The sequence below is a fragment of the Crotalus tigris genome, unplaced genomic scaffold (assembly GCF_016545835.1).
Source record: "Crotalus tigris isolate CLP2741 ecotype Arizona unplaced genomic scaffold, ASM1654583v1 scf7180000017625.6296891, whole genome shotgun sequence".
NCBI lineage: Eukaryota > Metazoa > Chordata > Lepidosauria > Squamata > Viperidae > Crotalus > Crotalus tigris.
In genome coordinates this window covers 351,901-372,700 of record NW_024096520.1, presented here as the reverse complement: position 1 = coordinate 372,700, position 20,800 = coordinate 351,901, and the positions used below count along the sequence as shown (strand labels likewise).

The window sequence follows — 20,800 nt, the reverse complement described above, 5'->3', positions numbered from 1 at the left end:
CAAACTGCCAGCATGCAGGCCGGATGCGTCATGCTGAAACCGCGCCCACCCCAGCTCCAGCAATGGGGGAAAAGTCGCAATACACTGCGACATGTCATGTGACGTGGCGAGTTTGACACCCCTGTATTAAACAATGGTAGACTTGCTATAAGTAATGAGCCTTAAGACAAATGTAAAAATACTGATCTACTGAAGGAAAAGACTAGAAAACCCTAGAAAATAAAGGCTTAAGGAGGGAGGACTTAGAAAGTACTTTCACTTTAGTTTTATTTAGCTGTATGAAAGTATTTTCTAAGTCCTCTTCAGGCTGAAGATGACACAGGGACTGAATTCACATTTTGTGGTATGTCACAGTTTTGATCAGTTGGTTGGATAAACCTCAACAAGGTGGCCTGATTTATAAACCATGGTTTATGAGGATAGCCTGAGTCACAGGTCAGGCTAAACAAATATTATAATTTACAATGAAGTGTGGATCCAGTATTGACTTCATACATTTGATTACAGCCCAATCTTTGGCCACAAATTTATGTGTGAATAGAGAAACATGGGTTAATCCTCCTCACTTAGTCAAAATGCCCTATTCATCTGAAATGGAAAGAGAGGAGAACTGAAACATGTAAGAAGAGCAGGCTTTGACACAGTAGGTAAGGACTACATACCATATTGACAGCATCTTGATCAAAGGGGTTCCATTCTATATTTTGGGGATAGTGAGCCAAAACTTTTGACTTGAAAGTTCTTCTCAAGGGACTCTGGTCAAAATTTTCTCCTGCAATAGATTAAGAAGCAACAATCATCACCACGTCAATGAACTATTTTCAAAGAAAGCTTCAAGTTTGCTCATCCCCTGGTTAAAAAGGCTATGTTTATTTTTTAAAAACTTACCTGAAATTTTTGGAAAAAGGAATAACCCATCATTAAAGAGAGGCATACCATATTCATCCCACTCAATGAAGCGATTCTTCTTAATGTAAGTTTAAGGAGATATATTTTTAAATTTAAAAAATAATATTGAAAGCATCAGCTATTTTTAAAAAATGAAATCATAACTATAGATAGTCTTCAACTTAGGACCACAGTTGGGACCAGAATTTCCATTGCTAAGGAGGACAGTTTTAAGTGAGTTGCACCCAATTTTACAATCTTTTTGCCGTGGCTGTTAAGCAAATCATTGTGTTTGCCAGGTGAATCATGCAGTTGTTAAATGAATTTGGCCTACCCCATTGACTTTGCTTATTGGAAGCCAGTTGGGAAGACCACAAATGGCAACCACATGACCCTGGGACACTGCAACAGTCACAAATACATGTCAGTTGCCAGGTGCCTAAATTCTGATCACGTGACCTTGGGGATACTGCAATAGTCATAAGTGTGAGGATTAGTTGTAAATCACTTTTTTCAGTGTTTTTGTAACTCTAAATGATCACTAAATGAATGATTGCAAGTCAAGGACTATCTGTAGTTAATAAAGTAATAGATAAAATAGCAGTGCTTCATAAATATTGTCCCAGGATGGATAGTAACTGTCAATTACACAGTTTGCATAGTTAAAAATAAAGGGTGGGTCTGAGCCAGATAAGAGTGTCAGTGCGAAGTTTGAAAGGCTAATGTTTGTCCCCAGTGTAGACTCTTAAATCAGTTTTATGCTGCCTGGAATGACTGTCTAGAAGATCAACATTTCCTTATTTCTATTAGTGTATTCTACTGTTATGCTATCTATGTAATATTCTTTTCATTTTTATTTCACTGACTTTAAAAAATTAATGATAGATAGATAGATAGATAGATCTGGCATTGTTGGTTATATGTAGAAAGTCATATGTATTCACAAGATAATGCATTTTTCCTGAAAACACATAACCTGAACGTGAACAATAGAGAATTTTAAACATCGCAGTGTTTGAAAATGCAGCATGAGCTACAGTTGTACCGTCTGAATAGCCTGACACAATTCTACACAGTGCAAAAAAAAAAAAAAAAAAAAGATTGCATATCTCCACTATGTTCCACATTATCAGAAAATATGTAAAAATTGTAGGAGCAGAAGAAGAAAGGAAATTTGAGAATTCTCTGCTTATCGGCAATGAATCATTACTGGTAGCTGCAAATTCTCAGCTGGATCTTCAGTAGCAGACAGAAAACCAACAACTGAATATCTTTTTTCAGATGCTCTTCACAGCAGGCAATAAACCAACAGCTAGATGAATCCCCTTTCCAATTATTTAGGATTTGTTTTTTTCTCTCTAGCATTCCATTCCCCGCTCCCTGCAGGGTTTGTTTAGGATTTTTTCCCCCTCCCTAGCGTTCCTCATACCTCCCAGCCCCCGCAGGGCAGGCTTTACTTTTTCAGATCAACTGAATGTTGATCTGTTGGAATTAACTCAGCTGGCTTTCATGCCCAAGGCAGGACTAGAACTCACAGTCTTCCGGTCTCCAGCCTGGATCTAAACCACTAGACCAAATTGGCTCTCTTTCCCACTCATTTAGGACTTTATTAATTATATTATTATAATATAATTATATTAATTTCATCCTAACTTTAATCTCAATTGCCCATAGTGTCTTGGAATTACACAGGATACTTAATACATAGAAATTGGTCTTTTGCCAAGTATATATGGTGCAATTAAGTTATTTCAGAGACTTTACATAGAAAAAATTAAATGCCCCGTTAAGTGTGCCTGTTTAATACTTGTATTTGCAGACATATTTATCAAATTCATGCTTTTCTTTTTTCAGTTGTTCATTACTTTCAGTCATGCACATAACATTTTAGCATGCCCTCAATAAATTTCCAGGAAGGTAGATAGAATTCTCTCTGTGTTTGATGATATTCTCCAGACAAATCAAATCAAATTCAGTAGGGGCTAAATTTAGCAGCACTTTTGCTATACTGACTTGGATGCTAAATCAAATGGTGCAAGAATTACTTTATTAAATTCTAAAATAATGCATTTATTTAATTTTCCTCCAAGTAGCTCAGAACAACATTCAGTGGCCTTCCTTATAATCACCAGCATTTTTGTTCACTTATGGGCTAGGATCACCTAAAAATTGATGGGCAGATTTACACAACACAACCCAAGGCTCATATGGATAAATACATCCTTTACTTCATTCCTTCATGCATACATTCTCAATACAGGATTGGGATGGAATCCTTTCCTTTCTCTCTCCCCCACCAATTCTCTTGTAGATGGCTGGTTTATCATAGCTATTAGTAGCTACAGTCACAAGAAAGAAAGAAAAGCAATCCTTCACACATTCATCCGTTTTCTGTTGTCTAGTTAGACATATTGCTCAATTAGCATTGGTTCCCAGCAGTTCTGCTGAGTGAAAATTATCTGGCAGAGGCTTTCATTTACGGTACTATTATTTTCTATAATGAGAATGATAGTTAACTATAGCTGTAGCTGCTTTCACAAATCCATTTCAGAAAAAAAAAAACTTTAAAAAAGGTAATGCTAATACTGACCAATATTTTCCCATAACCCCCAGGGACTTCTGCTCTCTTCCTCTTAGGTTCCAATCATACTCCTAAACATGTCATATCCTAAACATTTTAAACAATGTTACTCACAAAAGGAAAGACTTAAAAAAATTGTTCTGAAAAAGCTGAATCAGTAAGGGCTGAGATTAGTACCACCACACAAAGAAGAAGCTGATTAAAAATACAAAACTCTTCTCAGCCCACTCATTTATGATTAAAGTTAGTCACAAATTTTGTGCAAATGCAGTCTGCCACTGGTGTAAAAATATCCCTGGCTTTTTTTTTAATAAGAAAACTATTTCATTTGTATGTCATGACAGACAAATCTTAGTGATTCTGCTTATTCTCGGTGGAGTTGGCCTTTTATTTCTTACACTTGGGCGGGGGCTGTATAAAAGCATATTAAGCTACATTTAGGTACAACATACCATTATTGGTTGTTACAAGAATGAGCAACAGTGACTTATAGGTGTAAGTATTCCCTTTTCACATATAAGGAGAAAAGACTAAAAGCTTCAGCTTGTAGGTTGAAGTAACCCATACTTTGCTTTTCCATCCAAAGATAGCAAAGTATGATTACATTTGTTCTTAAACCAGGAACTCATTCCATGATCTAACTGGGATTCCAGATGTTCTTTTGTGAATAAGCTATAGTTTGCATAAACTAGGTAAAGAAAAATTAATCTCCTTCCCATCATGCATGAAGAGTGGTGTGAAAAGAAGAGCTCATTCTGTATTCTGTTTTGTAATTACGGTTGTTATGGGATCTGTACTTGAATTGATTTTTCAAGGGTTTTTATCTATGGAAGTGATCACTTGCTATCATCTCTTGGTTCAATGATGGAGAAATTGTGCCCTAGACTAGAGCAACAGCCCCAATCTTTTTACAGTACTGTTTTTGATAGGTTGGACTGTCCAACTTCATCTGTGCATGCACAGGATCTAGGTTGTGTGCAAAACCAGGCCCTGAAGCCAGAAAGATTGGGAACTGCTGCTGTAAACCGAGTTCTTTAATGTTAAGAATTCTTTGTTATTAAGACTGTAGAAACAAACGCCAACTTTCCAGGCCTCACTTCTGAATGACTTCATAAAGCTTTTCACTTGATCATTTAGCCTGAATGTTGCAACAATCTGGGCTGCAAAACTCCAGTTAACCACAGATGACCATAGCAAGCAAGCAAACAGTTAACATTTACTGTACCTCTTGGTTGCTATCTGGAAGACATCTAGAGCTTTGCAACCAAGATCTTGAGCCCAGCCGTAAGTCCAGTCTTTGTTGGCAATACAAATGAAAACTTCTTGTTTGACATGCTCCTTACATAATCCTCATTCATTAGCCCGCTGTTTCTAATGATTGCCCAACAAAATCCTTTTTACAGAGCATTTCATTATCTGATCAGTTTCTTTTCCACTTTGTATGGTGATTATTGCTACTAATTACCCTTTATAGGGACTTTTTAAAAATAATAATGATGCTATATTTTTAGTATTGTGAGTGGAAGTGGAATCTGCTAGCCCAAAGGCAAGTTTTAAATATTTTAATAAATAACGCCATATGTTTGCTATCTTCCTTTTAGTAAGTGTAAATGGTAGACTTGGTGAGTTTCTATACAACTGCCATCAATGCAAAATGAGATTTCATTTTGTAGCTTTCAGGCTTGAGAATATCAGCAGCCCAGATGAAAACTCCCAAATGTGACAAAATAAAACACATAATTCTAACATTAGATAGGTTCATATCAGCTAAAATATGGTTTACTGGGGTTTGGCTTAAAAGTATTAAATCACAAGCACTATGATTTGGGTTTATGGTTGGGCCTGGTATGGGGAATCAGCCAATTGTGGCTTCCATAGGCCATTATTAAGCAAACCATTAACAGCATGAAGTACAAAAATCCCTGAGTAAAACTAAAATGTGTGTATGTATTTAGAACTGGTAAGGGAACAAAAAGCACATGGCAGTTAGTTTACTAATTTAGACCTCCCCAGGAAAAAGATGATAGCTGCTGATTAAAATAATTAAAGTAAATAATCAATGAATAGAATTTAATGAAAAGATGGAAATGGATACTGAAAGCCTGTAGTTAAAATTAGCAAAACCCCCATTTTTTAATGTTTATTTTTACCTGATGTTCTTTTTGCAGTATCTGAATTCCTGCCATGGCGGTCGGCTTCTAGCCACTGGTATAAGACTACATAACATAACAGAAACAAAAAGTATGTATGAACAAAATGAACGGAAACTGCATAATTTTTGAAAAAGAAAGAAACATGGATAATGAAATTAGCAGTAGTATTTCTACTGCTGGTTATGAAAAAGAGGCAGGACAATGAATGTTAGTGACATGTGCAAACACATTTAATAACCTAGGTGCCATTTGAGTATCTGTTGATGGGAAAGGAAAATTTAACTTGCCTCCTGTTGAACATGGATATGGCATTTCATATGATTAAGAAGGGTGACTGATCAAGATTCATGTTTGTGTAATACATTCAAATCATCTTCAAATGAATTAAAGTACAGCTATCTATTCTAGCTTCCCAATGAAGCTAGGACAGATACTCCAATGCACTTCTTCGGAGCTCATAAAAAGTTCTTTAGTCTACCCAAGAATTCTCCAGTAAATCTTTAGTGAGATGAAAAGAGCAATTCCAGAAACATCTAGAAATTTGGAATTGTTTAGGCCAGCAGCCCCCAACCTTTTGGGCACCAGGGACCGGTTCCTTGGAAAGAGGCTTTTTTCATGGACCGGAGGGGGCATGGTTTCGTGTGCTGCCTGCATCCTGCTCAGTTTCTGGAAAGCTGCAGCCCGCTGCCAGTCCACAAATGGTCTTATGTTTTACCCATGTCAGGCAGATGGTAGTGGAAGATCCCAAGGGCCAATTCCAATATCACTCCTTCAAGTGAGCATTTCTATATATGTATTGCACAAAAAAATTACATCCAACTGTAATTAGGTTGAGGCCAGTTATTTCCATTCAGTTCTTCATGGCAGCTTGGCATTCCCTGCTGTAGGGTGTAAAGCCACCATGTTTGATGTAAACTGGAAGATCTATCAAACACTGGAATCCATTTTTTTATTTGTTTGTTGATTGGTCATGTGGGGTATAATGACAGGGGAACACTACCTTGATGTAGCTGGGAGGTACCTGGCTTTTTAATGTATGGTATTATGTATCAACAAGTTGAGAAAGTCAGAAAACATTTAATTTCATTTAATTAATGTTAAATCAATTAAACACAGTTAATAGAATTACTCTTCATATATTCAATTATTTCTTCTGACATCACACTGAAATTTACAATTCAGGGACCATTTTCAGGGAAGACACAGGTGTCCTTGGGATCCTCCAACCTGAAGCAATTTCCCCAACCTGATGCTCTCTGTCTACTTGTCTACAACTCTCATCAACTCCAGTCAACATGGGTACAGGCTGGGAATGATAGGAGCTGTCAGTCAAGAAAACAGGAAGACATACAAGATTGGGGAAAGGGTATTATTAAGAAATGGAATAAGGAAGCAGTGAGCTTCTCCACTTGACTCAGCAGTGAATCAAGGAATATAGGAGAAATTTCTGAAAATTACAACTTTCTCAAAAACAGTTTCCCATCTCTGAGCCCTGATTGGGAAAGGGAAATTGTTAGAAGACAGAAGGTAGTGTTAACCAGCCTATTTCATTCTGGCAAAGAAGATCCTCAGCAGCCAGTGTTCTGGAAATTATTTGCACGTGTTTAGAAAGAAAAAGCATCAATTTCACATCCCTATCTTTGGCAGCTGGTTTTGTTGTAGTTGGCAATGCCATCATCTGAACTGGCCCAGGAGATGTAATGTTAAAATAAATAACAACAAAAGATGATTTAAGTATTTATTAAAAACAACAAAAAAAGCCTACTCATAATGCCATGGGAAACATTTTGAAAGGTAAAAATGAAAGCTTTGTATTTTTAAGGCTGGATGGAATTGGTTAAAATCATTATTTTAAAAAAGGTAAGGTTTCCCCAGGAGCTGGTAGGTTTAGAGTGTGAAGTACAAAATATTACACACATACACAAACAACTCTGGACAGATCTGAAATATTAATCTTCCTTCTTTTTGCTTTAATCACATCTGCTTTCCCCTGCCATATCCGGATTTAGTTCCAATGTATCTCAGTATTTATTTTTGTTAAAAATGTTTAGCAAAAAGAAGTTCATACTAAAATTTGAAATTAATAAGTATAAATATGTATGATTTTGATCCAGAAGCAGCTATAGTGCCCTGATTGAACATAGAGGACAAAGAATCTGCACACCTTTGCAACAACTAAAAATAAAATGGTGTTGGTAAATGTCAGAACAATATCATACACTCAGAAGATGCAATGGAAGTAATAATATAATGCAGAATAAATACTTGATTACAATTCTGAATAGCAACTAGAACAAAAGAGGAATGAAAGAGGAACAAAATTGCTTATTTATATGATGTACTTGCAAAACATATTTTTCTTCCAAGACTTCAAAGCAATTTATACGTTTGGAAGGAAAAGAAGAACGGAGGAAAGGTTATAAGTTTTCTTTCCTAAATGTGAATACTCATTTTTCAACCTACCTTTTAATCTCAGAAGAACATCTACTTTTTAAGCTACCAGGCTAATTGACAACACAGCTAAAACTAAAGACTGTCAACTTTAATCTACATTAACATCTTCCAGAGAGCATTTTGTCTCTCCTGTGTACAGTATTAACACAATTTTAACAGAGAATGCAGTTTAATTGATATAGTTCGAAAGAAGATAATCGGCAGCTGATTCATCATATTAGCCTGGGTTTGCTTTACCCATGGTTTATTGAACAAGTCCTGATGAGTTTTTAACACCTAATACCATGTTTACCAACCACAATGGTTAGGTTTATATTCCACCCTGACTCAAATGCAAGCAATTATGAATTGGTGCAATGCAAGAATCTTAGCCAATATGAGCTACCTCTAGTGGATTTAGCCAGAATCTAGCCAAAACGAAGCTACCTCTAGTGAATTTCCCTTCACGAACCTTCTCAGATATTATAGACAGCAGTGAAGACAGATACCGTAGATGTATATCTCCCACAAAGGGCTACATCCTTCATTGAAAGGCACAAATCCTCAAAAAAAAAAAAAAAAAAAAAAAGCAAGCATTTTCAGGAGGGTTTTGTCTAGCTCAAAAACGTCAATTTATAATGTCATCATTAGCTGAAGCCAGACTAATAAAATAACAGTGCCATTTTCTATCCATATATTTTAAACAAGCCAACTAACCAAAGGCAAAGATAGATGGTTAAAAATGCAGCATAATAAACCTGCACTGCAGAGGGTATCACACTGGTACTACAAGACAAAAACAGTTTATGGGCCTCCGAGATCTAATTAATGCAAGTCCTTCTATTCTGATTAGCTTTTACACAGAACTGAGATATTCTCAGTTGAGACCTGCAAATACTGCTTGAGGGACAAGAGTCGCAAATATTTTCAAATACAGATCCTTCATTAAGCCTTAAGTTCTTGGTTTTATCGAAGGTGTTAGAGGAGATGATTGGCAGGTTATCCCTTTTTGTCAGGCAATATGCATTTACATGTGTATGGATAAATGTCCTCTGTAATCTTTAAATTTGCTTGATTACAAGAATGCTATGTTAAAAATAAAATTCATCAGAGACAATTAAGCCAGCCTCAATTTCAACTGAGTTAGTGCCCGTCTGTTTCCTTAGCTTTACAGCTGCACAGTCAAAGAGCAGCACATCTGTAGACAGCATTCACATGAAAGCAACCTTAACAAATAGAAGCAATTCCCCAAAGAGATAGAAGACCTATGATTTCAACATTTCATAGTATTCATAGCAGCAGCTATCTAAGCACATTATTGAGGCAGAGAAATTGGGAAACTGTGTAAATTTTGTTTTGCCTTAGGGAACCAAAAGCTCCATTACAGTACAAATCATATGCATGATTTCCAATTGTTCCACTTCATTCATGCACATATACAAGCATATTGACTTCAGCCACACACAACCATGTGCATTTTGAATGCTGGCTGCAAGCTAGTTCAGATTTCTTTAAGGGCAAAACTGACATTTTCAGAATTCTAATTCTGGAAGAGAGTGTAATATACTTTTAGCCTCAAGGCTCTCTTTTTTACATGTCAAATGTACATGAAACCAAGAGAGCTTTTTCTTTAGGCTAAATGGCAGCCATGCTTTCTAAGCAAAGATTGCTAGTACAGGATTCCATTGGTTGTACACCATGCTTAGTTATAAATACCTAGATTTTGTATATTAGTTATGTACCAAGCATTTTTTTAAAAAGAAATTATTACAATCTTATCCTAGGAAATAGCATTGGCAGCTTCTTCATATCAGATCAGACTACTTGTTTTCATAACTGTGATGGGGCGTTGTCTTACCTGAACGCCTTTTCTCAGCATGGAGATGGAGAATCCACCAATGGGTTAGCTCTCTCTTCCTGACCATTAGACTAAGTCAATCAAACTTGCCACGACCGTCCTGGAACAGGACACACCCAGTCTTGATGAGGGTGAAAGCTATTGACGACAGTCCAACGTGTTGGCTCCCAGACCTCTAACACTGGCCCTGACAAAGCCTAAGGGGGGAGTGGATACTCCATCTCCATGCTGAGAAAAGGCGTTCAGGTAAGACAACGCCCCTTCTCTAGCATAGGAGATGGAGAATCCACCAATGGGACATACCAAAGCCTCATTGTCCCTGTCGGAGGGAAACAGTCAGGGCCAGCGTCTCCGAGGCCAATATGGAGCTACGAGAAGCACCTCCACACTCTCCTGTAGGAGTTTGCGTATCACTGCCAGAATCAGAGGGAGAGGAGGAAATGCATAAAGCAGGCCCTCCGGCCATGGACCTCGAAGAGCATCCGCTCTCTCCGCCCCAAGAGACGGGAATCGGGAGAAGAATCTCGGGAATTGGGAGTTCGCTAGAGAGGCGAACAGGTCTATGACCGGTAGCCCAAACCTGTCTAATATCTCCCTGAAAAGGTCCAGGTGCAGGCACCATTCTGAGTGGTCCAGTGTTGACCTGCTCAAGAAGTCTGCCTGTCAGTTCGCCTCCCCTGAGATGTGGTTGGCCCTGATGGAGGCGAGGTTGGTCTCTGCCCAGGAGCCTAGAAGCTGGGCCTCGGCCATGAGGGTCCTGGAACGGATACCCCCCTGCCGGTTCACATGGGCTTTTGCCGCCACATTATCCATGAGGACCAGCACGTGTTGCCTCGCAACCCTGTTGCGGAAGTGGTGGAGAGCTAGATGTATGGCTCTGAGCTCCAACCAATTGATGTTGTGCCTCAGGTTTGACCGGGACCACCGCCCCTGAGCCAACTGCGATTGAAGGTGCGCTCCCTAGCTGAACAGACTGGCATCTGTCGTAAGTGTGAGCCGAACAGGTTCCTTGAAGAACGATCCTCTGGCTACCACTAGTGAAGACCACTACCTGAGAGACCGCAAAGTCTGGGGAGGGACCCTTACCTTTTGGTTGGAGGAGCAGGTGCCCAACCTCTGGAAAGGGAGCAGGAACCACTGGAGGTTCCTGGAATGAAGTCTGGCCCAAGGTACAATCGCTATGCACGATATCATCTTTCCCAGAAACTAGGAAAGAGCGGCCAGGGACACTACACGCTCTCTGTGGACCTTGAGGACCAGGGCTCGGATGTTGTCCTGATGGTCCGGGGAGAGGTAGACTTGACAACGGTCCAAGTTTATGATGGCCCCCAGGTGCAGGAGATGGGTCGAAGGAACTGTGTGGCTCTTTTGAAAGTTCACCGAGAACCTGTGGTCCTGGAGGATCCTGATGGACAGCACCAGGTCCAACTGGGCGGCTGAAAAGGAGGTCGACTGGATAAGAATGTCGTCCAGATAGCATTGAATGTGTACCGGTACCCGTCTCAAGTGTGCAGCAAGCACTGCCAGGATTTTGGTAAACACCCTTGGAGCTGACGAAAGGCCGAACAGCAGGGCTCTGTACTGAAAATGATGGCCCATATAACAGAACCTGACAAATTGCCAGTGGTCAGGGAGGATGGGAATGTGGGGGTACATTTCCGTGAGGTCTATGGACATCAGGAAGTCTCCCTTTCGTACGCTGCCCAACATTGACTGAAGCATTTGCTTCTTGAATTTTTTGTACGTGATATGCGAGTGCAGACCCTTGAGGTCGAGAATCACCCTCCATCCCCCAGGAGCCTTGCGGACTACAAAGAGGATGGAGTAGAAACCCCTCCCCTGTTGACCAGCTGGCACCAGTTCTATGGCCCTTATTTCCAAGAGATGTCAAATCGCCGTGCCTGAGGCCCTTTTTCACTGGGTTTTTGATTGCGGGCAGGAAATGAAGCACCCCGGAGGGTGGGATAGGAATTCCAGGGATAGACCATAATGGTTGGTTTGGAGGACCCAGGAGTCTGGGTGGTGGCTTCCCATTGGTGGGCGAATAGGGAAAGTCTACCACCTATGGGAGGCGTTTTTGAAGAGTCACTTGGACCTTCTAAAACAGTGGTTCTCAACCTGTGGGTCGGGACCCCATTTGGGGTCGAATGACCATTTCACGGGGGTCGCCAAACAAGGCTGTCCGCCATTTTTCCCCCTTTTCTTTGGCCACACCCCTGGCACCGGTGATGTATAAGTGATTGGGGGTCATCACAACATGGGGAACTGTATTATGGGGTCGCAGCATTAGAAAGGTTGAGAACCACTGTTCTAAAAGGATAACACCCCCCGAAAGGGCAGTTTGCCCTGGGACTGCTGTATGGGTCTAGAGCCCGATCTGTTGGGCAGGCGGTCCTATCTGGCTGGGAAGAAGCGGGGGGGCTGTGTGGCACCCGAACCTGTTCCTGACTGAAAGGACTGCCTGCGGGCATACGGATTAGAACATCTGTCAGCCTGCCTGCTGAGGTGGGTCATGACTTTCTGCTTGTCCTTATTTTCGGTCAAATAAAATTCTAGGGCCTCTCCGAACAGCTGACCACCCTGATAAGGAGCCGTAGCCAAACGCCACTTGGACTTGGCGTCTACCTGCCAATGCTTGAGCCACAGTAGGCATCGTGCTGTGACATTGGAGGCTATGGTCCTGGAAGAAAATCTGGCCGAATGCAATGATGCATCAGAGATGTACTCTGATGCCGCAACCAGTTTACTCAGTTCTCGTTGCGTACGTGACTCCTCCTGAGGGATCCTGGCTTGGAGTTGACGGAGCCAGAGGACAGAGGTCCTGGCAAAGAAAGAAGCGCAGTGGCCGCTCTTACCGCCCATGCTGCAGCCTAGTGGGTCCTGCGGAAGGTCAATTTCCATCTCTTGTCCTCAGCCTTCAGCGCCTCGGCCAAATCCCCCGACACCGCTGACGAAGACAAGAGAGGGGTCAAGGGTTCATCTACCGTTGGCACCTCAAGAGCCTCAGCCAAGTCCCGTGCTGCACTGAACAGTTTCCTGTCTGTGCCTCCCAGGGAAGGGAAGGTGCCGGGTGAAACCCATTGTTTGCGAATGGCATTCAAGAAAAGAGGGGGACAGGGGACGTGGTGCTGAGTCATGATGGGCTCAGAAAACACCAGATTTGGGTCTGAACTAGTTGATGGGCCTGGCTGAGGAATCAGATCAGGACCTATGTCAGCAGTGATGCTGGCCTTACGAAACAGGGGCAAGAAGAGGGCCGGATTAAAGAGACCCCCAAATGGCAGGGGATCGGGGGGCTGGTCCTCCTCCTCCAACATGGGATGTCAGTTTGATCATGCTCCGCAGGGGAAGAGGCCCTACTATGGGAGGACTGGGGCGGTGAGGGAGAACCCTGTTACTCGGGTGCTCCAGATTGGGGAAAATATGATGGGGTCATGGATGCAACCGACTCTGGCCTAGGCATCGGATAAGACCTGACAGTGAAAGCCTGGTCGACTGCCTGTGAAATCAGAGCCTGAAGTTGCTCGGTGGAAAGGGCTCCTGGAGGCTCAGCTATCCAGCAGCTGTGGGAGTGTAAGTGGCCTCTGGACCCGACTGTGGGGTTCAGGATGCTGATGGTGCCGGGTAGGTGTCTGGGTTGTAGACCTCCCCAGAGGGAGGGATGTGTGTGGGAATTCCCTGTGGGGACCAGACCCCCTGAGCAGAGGTGGAGGGCCCCAGTGGTAACTCAAAGACCAAGGTCTCTGTCTGCTTTGACTCTGCCCTCCCCTGCCTCTGCGCTTTGGAAAATTCCTTTTCCAATGCCTGGTGCCTCCTGCTAGCCTGTTTCTCTGCCAGCTTGGAAGGTTTCCTTCCCAAAATGGTCTTTGCCTTGGCCTTGATCTTGCCAGTCGCCTCCTGCTTGGAGGACTTGCGACTCTTTTGACTAACGGGCGGAGAGATGGCACCTTGAGATTGGGGCACCGAAGTGTCCTCCATCACACAGTGAGATATCTCAGATAGTGCTGAGAGGGAACTCAGGTCTATGGAGCCAAGTACAGTTTGTGACAAGACCCTCTAGCGGATTAGGCTATTACAGTTGGAGCAGATGGATGCTTGATCCACTCTTCTCCCCTGGCTACCTGACCGGTGACTGCCTGTTGGTGGACCGGTTGTATCTACGGCTGTAGCAAAATCACATGTGATGATAGCCAGCTTGCTTGTAGAACGCTAGGTGGTGACAAGGCCAGAGGTTGGTGAGTGTCAGCACGTTCACGCGGCGGGTTGACCTGCGGAGGCAGCAAAATCACATGTGTGATGACAGCCAGCACACGCACAGCCCACTTAGTGGTGGCCAGGTGAGGAGTGAGGCACCAGTCGAGGCCTGTGTATAGGAAGTTAGGTCTATTGGATGACTTCTGTAAGACACCCTACTGAGTTGTGATAAGCTTCACTTAGAGAATGAATTGTATGTGTGTTGAGATGACGGGAGGGAGGCCTCAGTCGCAATGCCTGAACCCTCACTCCTGAATTTGGAAACCAGAGTTGCCACCAGGTCCAGGCCTTCAATAAGGCATAGGCCTCTCAGCTATGTAGGCCGTGCAAAATGGCAATCATGGTCACCGCTGCCCCCTCTGAATCGTAAGGGGGGGAATAGCCAATGAATATGTTCGCACTTAATAGCAAGCCAGGCAACAGTGGTAGGCTGAGGCAATGAGAAGAAGAATGGTGGCGACGGCGGCCACGCGGCTTCCAAAGAATGCAGGAGAGCTGAGGGGGTTTTCTGGCTTAGGCACTGATCCCAGAGGGGGAGATCGGAAGCTTCCGATCTCACCGAGTGAAGAAGAAGCCTGAGCACTCTAGCAGGGGGGCTGAAGGGGGGTTTCCCGGCTGAGGCACTGATCCCAACGCCGCAACAAAATGAGGGGGTGAGAGAGCGAAGGCCTCCACTCTCACCTAGGATGAGGAAGAAAGTATGGAGCCAAACTTGACACGTCCGCCTGGGCTGGAGACGAAGTCAAGACTGGGTGTGCCTGGTCCAGGACCTGCGTGGCAAGTTTGACTGACTTAGTCTAATGGGCAGGAAGACAGAGCTAACCCATTGGTGGATTGTCCATCTCCTATGCTGGAGAAAGTAGCTATCCAAAATTTCCAGTCTGACCTTTTTTACACCTACCTGGAACTCCAAGGACCTAGAATTAAAAACTTCAGTGTGCAAGGCATATTTTATTTCTATATGTATGAATTTATATTTCATGTTTCTAGACGAATATACTTTGCCACTAATATATATGCCATTAACATGGGTATATAATATATATCCCATTCCACATCCCGAGATATAAAATCTGTAAAACACGTTAAGCCAATCTATGGTTTGCCCACTTTGGTTAAGCACAATTCATGAATCCAACCATGATTTACCACTTAGCATTATGGATAAATCATACACCATAATAGACTATAATGATCCCTTCTGAATCTTCCAGGCCTGCAAGAAATATGGCTTGATTAGAACATTATTTTTAGCACATTTGCTTTTATGTCACTAATGCAAGAGTGTTTCTAATATGCTCGGCTATTTTATCTATAGCCACTGGTAATCAGGTAATTATCATAGTGTATGTCTGCTGCTCATCATCTCTACTCTGACTTCACTGTTCCAAATTCCTCCAAACATCAGAAGCATCTGCAGGCATGTAACACATGACAATGTCATGACCATGTGATGAAGGGCTGAAGTCCAAGGATTTTGCAATATAATAAATGAGGTATTTGTTCTTTTAGAGTTAGGGTGTTGGGTGAGCTAGAAACCATGATTTTGCATGGTGTGTGCCAGCCATTACCACACATAAGGATTTTTGTGATCAACGCACTAACTTTTCAGAAAAGTGTAGAGCAGATAACAAGGCAGGAATAATCCCGGCATTATCTACTCTTCAGTTTTTGTATAGTGTAACCAAACAAAAATCATTAAAAAAGCTCACAAGCCAGAGTATTTCTTGTCATTTCTTAAACTTAAACTACTATTCAGAGTTTGTTCTAAGAATCAGATTCTCTATGCATGAATGTTACAACCTGGGGTGTGAATTCAAGCACAATTGTCAATTCTTTTTCACTTTTATAAATCTAGTAGGAAGTGTTTAAAACCAAAATCTTTAACACAGGTTTAAAAAAGCAACTCCAAAGGCTTGTTCATATACACCTCTTTCCTTACAAACTACATATGAGACACTTTTTGTAACTGGGAGATAGTTGAAAAGACTTGCCATCATGGATGAAACTATGAATCTTGAATTGTACCAGTAAATTCTACAGAAAAATATCAGCTGAAAGCTCAAAGAAATGCAACAACACAACAACCCAAAATACACAAGTTGTAGGATCAAAGAATGGTTAAACTAGAACAAGGTTAATTCTTGAAATGGCCTAGTCCAGGGGTAGGCAACCGTGGCTCTTTTACAACTCGTGGACTTCAACTCCCAGAATTCCTGGCCTAGTCAAAGTCCTGTCTTTAATCCTACAGAAAAGTTGTAGAAAGACCTCAAGTGGGCAGTTCGCATGAGGAAGTCCACCAACGTCTGTGAGCTGAAGGTGTTCCATAAGGAAGAATGGGTTAAAATTCCCCCTCCCCCAAGCTGCTATGCAAGACTGATCAACAATTAAGTAGATTTTCTTCATCTACTTTTAGGACTTTATGGATGACAGATCTTGTTATTAGGTCATAAATATTGACTACTCAAAAGGATTCACAAACTTTTAAGCACTACTGTACTCCTGTCCCATGATTTGCCTTAAGTATAATTTATTGAACAAGCCATTGTTTAAATACCTGATTAAACCTAAACCATGATTTACAAATTTCTGTGACTAAGTTCACTTATTGTACTATTCGAAACTAAAGAAGCTACTTTAAAGTTTAGTACAATGTGCAAATCTATCCAATATACTCATTTTAAGAAGACTAAAACTAGAAGACAATCTAACTTTAAATCTGTGGAAAATAGATTTATTAAATGTATATGCTGTCCATCTCACTCTACAACAGGGGTGTCAAACTGCTGGCCCGCACGCTGGATGCGTCATGCGAAACAGCACCCACCTCATTGCCAGCAATCGCAAAAAAGCCGTGATACATCATGACACGTCACGTGACGTTGCGAGCTTGACACCCCTGCTCTACAACATGACTCTTTTATACATTTATAATGCTCTGAAAGACTCTAAACACCCATTAGGAAGTACTCATCATGAAAAATGAATATGGTTTAACCATGATTTGAACAAGTCATATATAACTGGGTTCACACATGGTAAGACATAATGGTTTGCAACCCACAACGTCTGGCTTCTTGGTTCTTAACTATTTGCTATTGCTTAAGGTTATCTGTGAACTCAAACACTAACCTTAATATCAAGAACTCAGTTTCTGAACCACAGACTGCTAGCAGAAAAAATATCACTAATCGCCAATAGAACAATGCTAACAATATGATTAAACTTTTCATAAAATTCTAGGTTGTATGAGAATACCTGTTAATGCAGATTTGCCTTCATGCACATAAATAACTGAAAAGGTGCGCCAGGAAAAAAACTAGACATCTAAATACATATTCTAAAAGATAATATTTCTGGGTTTGAAATAAACATAGAAATTTGTCCATCTCTTCAGATAATATATTGCTGTACACACAATGCACTTAAGGAAACCCCTTTCAGGATTGTAAATGTTTATAATACTACTAACTGCGACAGATTTTGCAAATGTAATAATTTTGTGGGGATGGGGGTGGGGGAGATGATCTGAACCTAAGCTTGTATTAATACAAAGTGAGTTGTTACATTAGGCTTCCTGCCAAACGGATTAAATATAGACACACTGAGCCATCTGCTTGTCCCTTTACTGATTTCTAAAAATTAAAGAGAATTCAATAGTAACTGCCCATTGACAGCTCAGCTATTTTTAAGATGGTGCTAGACAGTTAACATAATGAACTTCACAGGAGTAAGGAAATGTAAGAAACATAAATGTAGTTTTCAGGTGTTAACATCAATACAGAGATGCTCAGTTAAACAAAAAATATTAATAACATTCCTGATAGTGGGACATGCTTCTCCTTTTCATTATTTTTTATTCGTAAGTATTGGATGGATGGATGGATGGATGGATGGGATTTTCCCAGATAACCAGATAGCCCTCACTTTGCAGGTACCTTTAAGACCTGGTCCTTTGCCCAAGCCTTGGGCAAGGGTGACTGAAGCCTCTTCGGGTTAATAGAAGTTTGCTTTGATTATTTATTTATTTTATTTATTAAATTTTTATGCCGCCCATCTTCCCTATAGGGTGACTTTGGGTGGCTTGTTCCTAGTCTGTGCCATCTTTGGTATTATCAGTATATTGTTTTACTGTTCTCTGTTTTTGTCTGTGAATTGTCCATATTTATTGAGAGTTGGGTAGGGTAAACAAAACATTAATACAAGTAAAATAAAATTGTTAGTTGTAGAGCCCCATAATCTGTCAATGCTAAAACAGGCTTCCATACTAAAATAATGTTTTTCCCTTAATTAAATTTAAATTAATTACAAGTAATAGCTTAATTAACTTCCCCTTAATTAATCAAAAACTGGAAAGAAAAAAGGGAATTCATGGGGATTGTTTTTACTAAAACCTTTACAAGAAGTCTGAGGAGTACTTCAGATTCAAAGGGGAAAGGATAGCCCATTATAGAAAGGAGTATAAATGTAATAACTGTCTGCAACTGATGCCAGGAAAAGACAGAGCTAGTTTAAAGAGTTGCAGACAGGAATGAGTTTCATACCCTCTATAGATATGTTACTGTATAGGTAAGTCCTCAACTTACAACAGTTCATTTAATCATCATTCAAAGTTACAACAGTACTGAAAAGTTATTTATGACCTTTTTTCACACTTATGACTGTTGCAGCATCCCCATGGTCACATGATCAAAATTCAGAAGCTTGGCAACTGACTCATATTTATGAAGGTTACGGTGTGTCGGGATCACTTTTTGTAACCTTCTGACAAGCAAAGTCAATGGGGAAGCCAGGTTCACTTAACATCTGTCTTACTAACTTAACAACTGTAGTGATTCACTTAACAACAGTGGCAAGAAAGGTTTAAAATGGGGCAAAGTTCACTCAACAATGGTTCACCTAGCAACAGAAATTTTGGGGTTAATTGTAGTCGTCAGTTGAGGAGTACCTGTAATGGTATGTGTGAATGAGCTTGGGAGATGTAGCAAAGAGGCAAAGAAAAGGGGACAAATAAAAGGCAATTTAGCCCTCAGCAGAAATGTGGGTGTGGCAAGAGGCTCAGAAGGGATCCTTCCTAGCTTCTTCAGCTGTAAAGGGAATGTGGGGAGGGGGGGGGAATATGCTTTCAGACTTGCAAAATTGATCTCAGCATTGTGAGGTAGACCAGACAGGAAACACATTCAGATGACCTAATTCTACTTTTCTGTGTTATAAGGTTAGTCCCTTCCCTTTACTGGTGTCTTTGCCATGCTCCCAAGGCCATTCTCACAGATAGATAGATAGATAGATAGATAGATAGATAGATAGATAGATAGATAGATAGATAGATAGATAGATAGATAGATAGATAGAGTATAGCAGAGGGTAAGGAGCTATGGCTGCTTTTATTAATTATTTCACACTTTTTAAAAAAAACTCAAATTTCTCCACTGAACTTATTGGTCACTGTGAATTTGAACCCAGATTTCTACATTTTAACCCAGCATTCTATCCACTACATTTATTCTGCCAGCTTTCCAACATTTATGTAACAAATTTATATCTCACGTTAGCTATGAATAGGTTTACTTACCCACAGCAAATTCTTAGCCGGTGTGTTGCACTACTTTGATAGTAATGTTATAATTTATATATGATGTAAGGTAATAACTATAATCATAGTATTTATAAGCACTGGTGGATATTTATGGCATCTCTTATGGCCAAGCATTCAACCTATTATTTGGTGTACCACAAGAAAAAACAGTCTACCACCCATCCCCCAAAAGCACACCTACAGTCTCTACCAAATAGTCAGATCATGCAATTTTTATGCGTTACTTTCCAACCCCAAATTTCCTTTTTAAAAATCAAACTAGGGACTAGGATAAAATGCAACCCAGGGTTAGAAGGACACTGCTGAATGTAAGACATAAACGCCCATTAAAACGAAGGTTACATATAGCACAAAAACCTGTCAGTTTCCACAAGAAATTGTCACTTGAGTAACCCAACCTTAAAAAAAGTGTACCAAATCAGCACACTGCATTTTACTACAGTACACTACACTTACAATCACCATTAGGACCACAATGTCTATTGCTAAGCAAAGATGTTAAGTGAGTCGTGGCTTATTTTGCCACGGTTGTTAAGTGAATCACTGCAATTGTTAAATGAATCTGGCATCCACTATTGACTTTGCTTGTTGAAAGCTAGCTGGGAAGGTAGCAAATGGCGATCACATGACCCCAAGATGCTGCAACCATAGTAAATACCTTCTGTTTGCCAAGTGCCCGAATTCTGATTACATGACCATAGGGAAGCTGAAATGTTTGTAACTATGAGGACCAGTTGTAAGTCACTGTTTTCGGTGCTGTTTTAACTTTGAACAGTCGCTAAATGAAAGATTGTAAGCTGAGGACTAGCTGCATTTGAGTTGGGAGGAGGGGATTTTATACATACAATACATAGAGCTGTGGCGGCGCAGTGGTTAGAATGCAGTATTGCAGGCTAACACACTGCTCACTGCAGGAGTTTGATGCTGACCGGCTCAAGGTTGACTCAGCCTTCCATCCTTCTGAGGTCTATAAAATGAAGACCCAGATTGTTGGGGGCAAAATGCTGACTCTGTAAACCACTTAGAGAGGGCTATAA

At 40.9% G+C, this 20,800-nt stretch overlaps 1 protein-coding gene across 4 annotated transcripts in view; it reads right to left on the bottom strand.

The window, feature by feature from the left end:
- DENND5B (DENN domain containing 5B) overlaps window positions 1-20,800 on the bottom strand; it is a 134,489-nt gene that overhangs the window by 58,057 nt on the left and 55,632 nt on the right. For 2 of the 4 annotated variants that reach the window (XM_039333160.1, XM_039333177.1), the window contains exons 2-3: window positions 5,620-5,685; window positions 663-772 (exon numbers count right to left, since the gene is read on the bottom strand). In XM_039333160.1, the coding sequence (XP_039189094.1) occupies window positions 663-772; window positions 5,620-5,685 (176 nt within the window). The remainder of the gene's footprint in view (window positions 1-662; window positions 773-5,619; window positions 5,686-20,800) is intronic. The other 2 variants (XM_039333169.1, XM_039333187.1) reach the window with 1 other exon arrangement.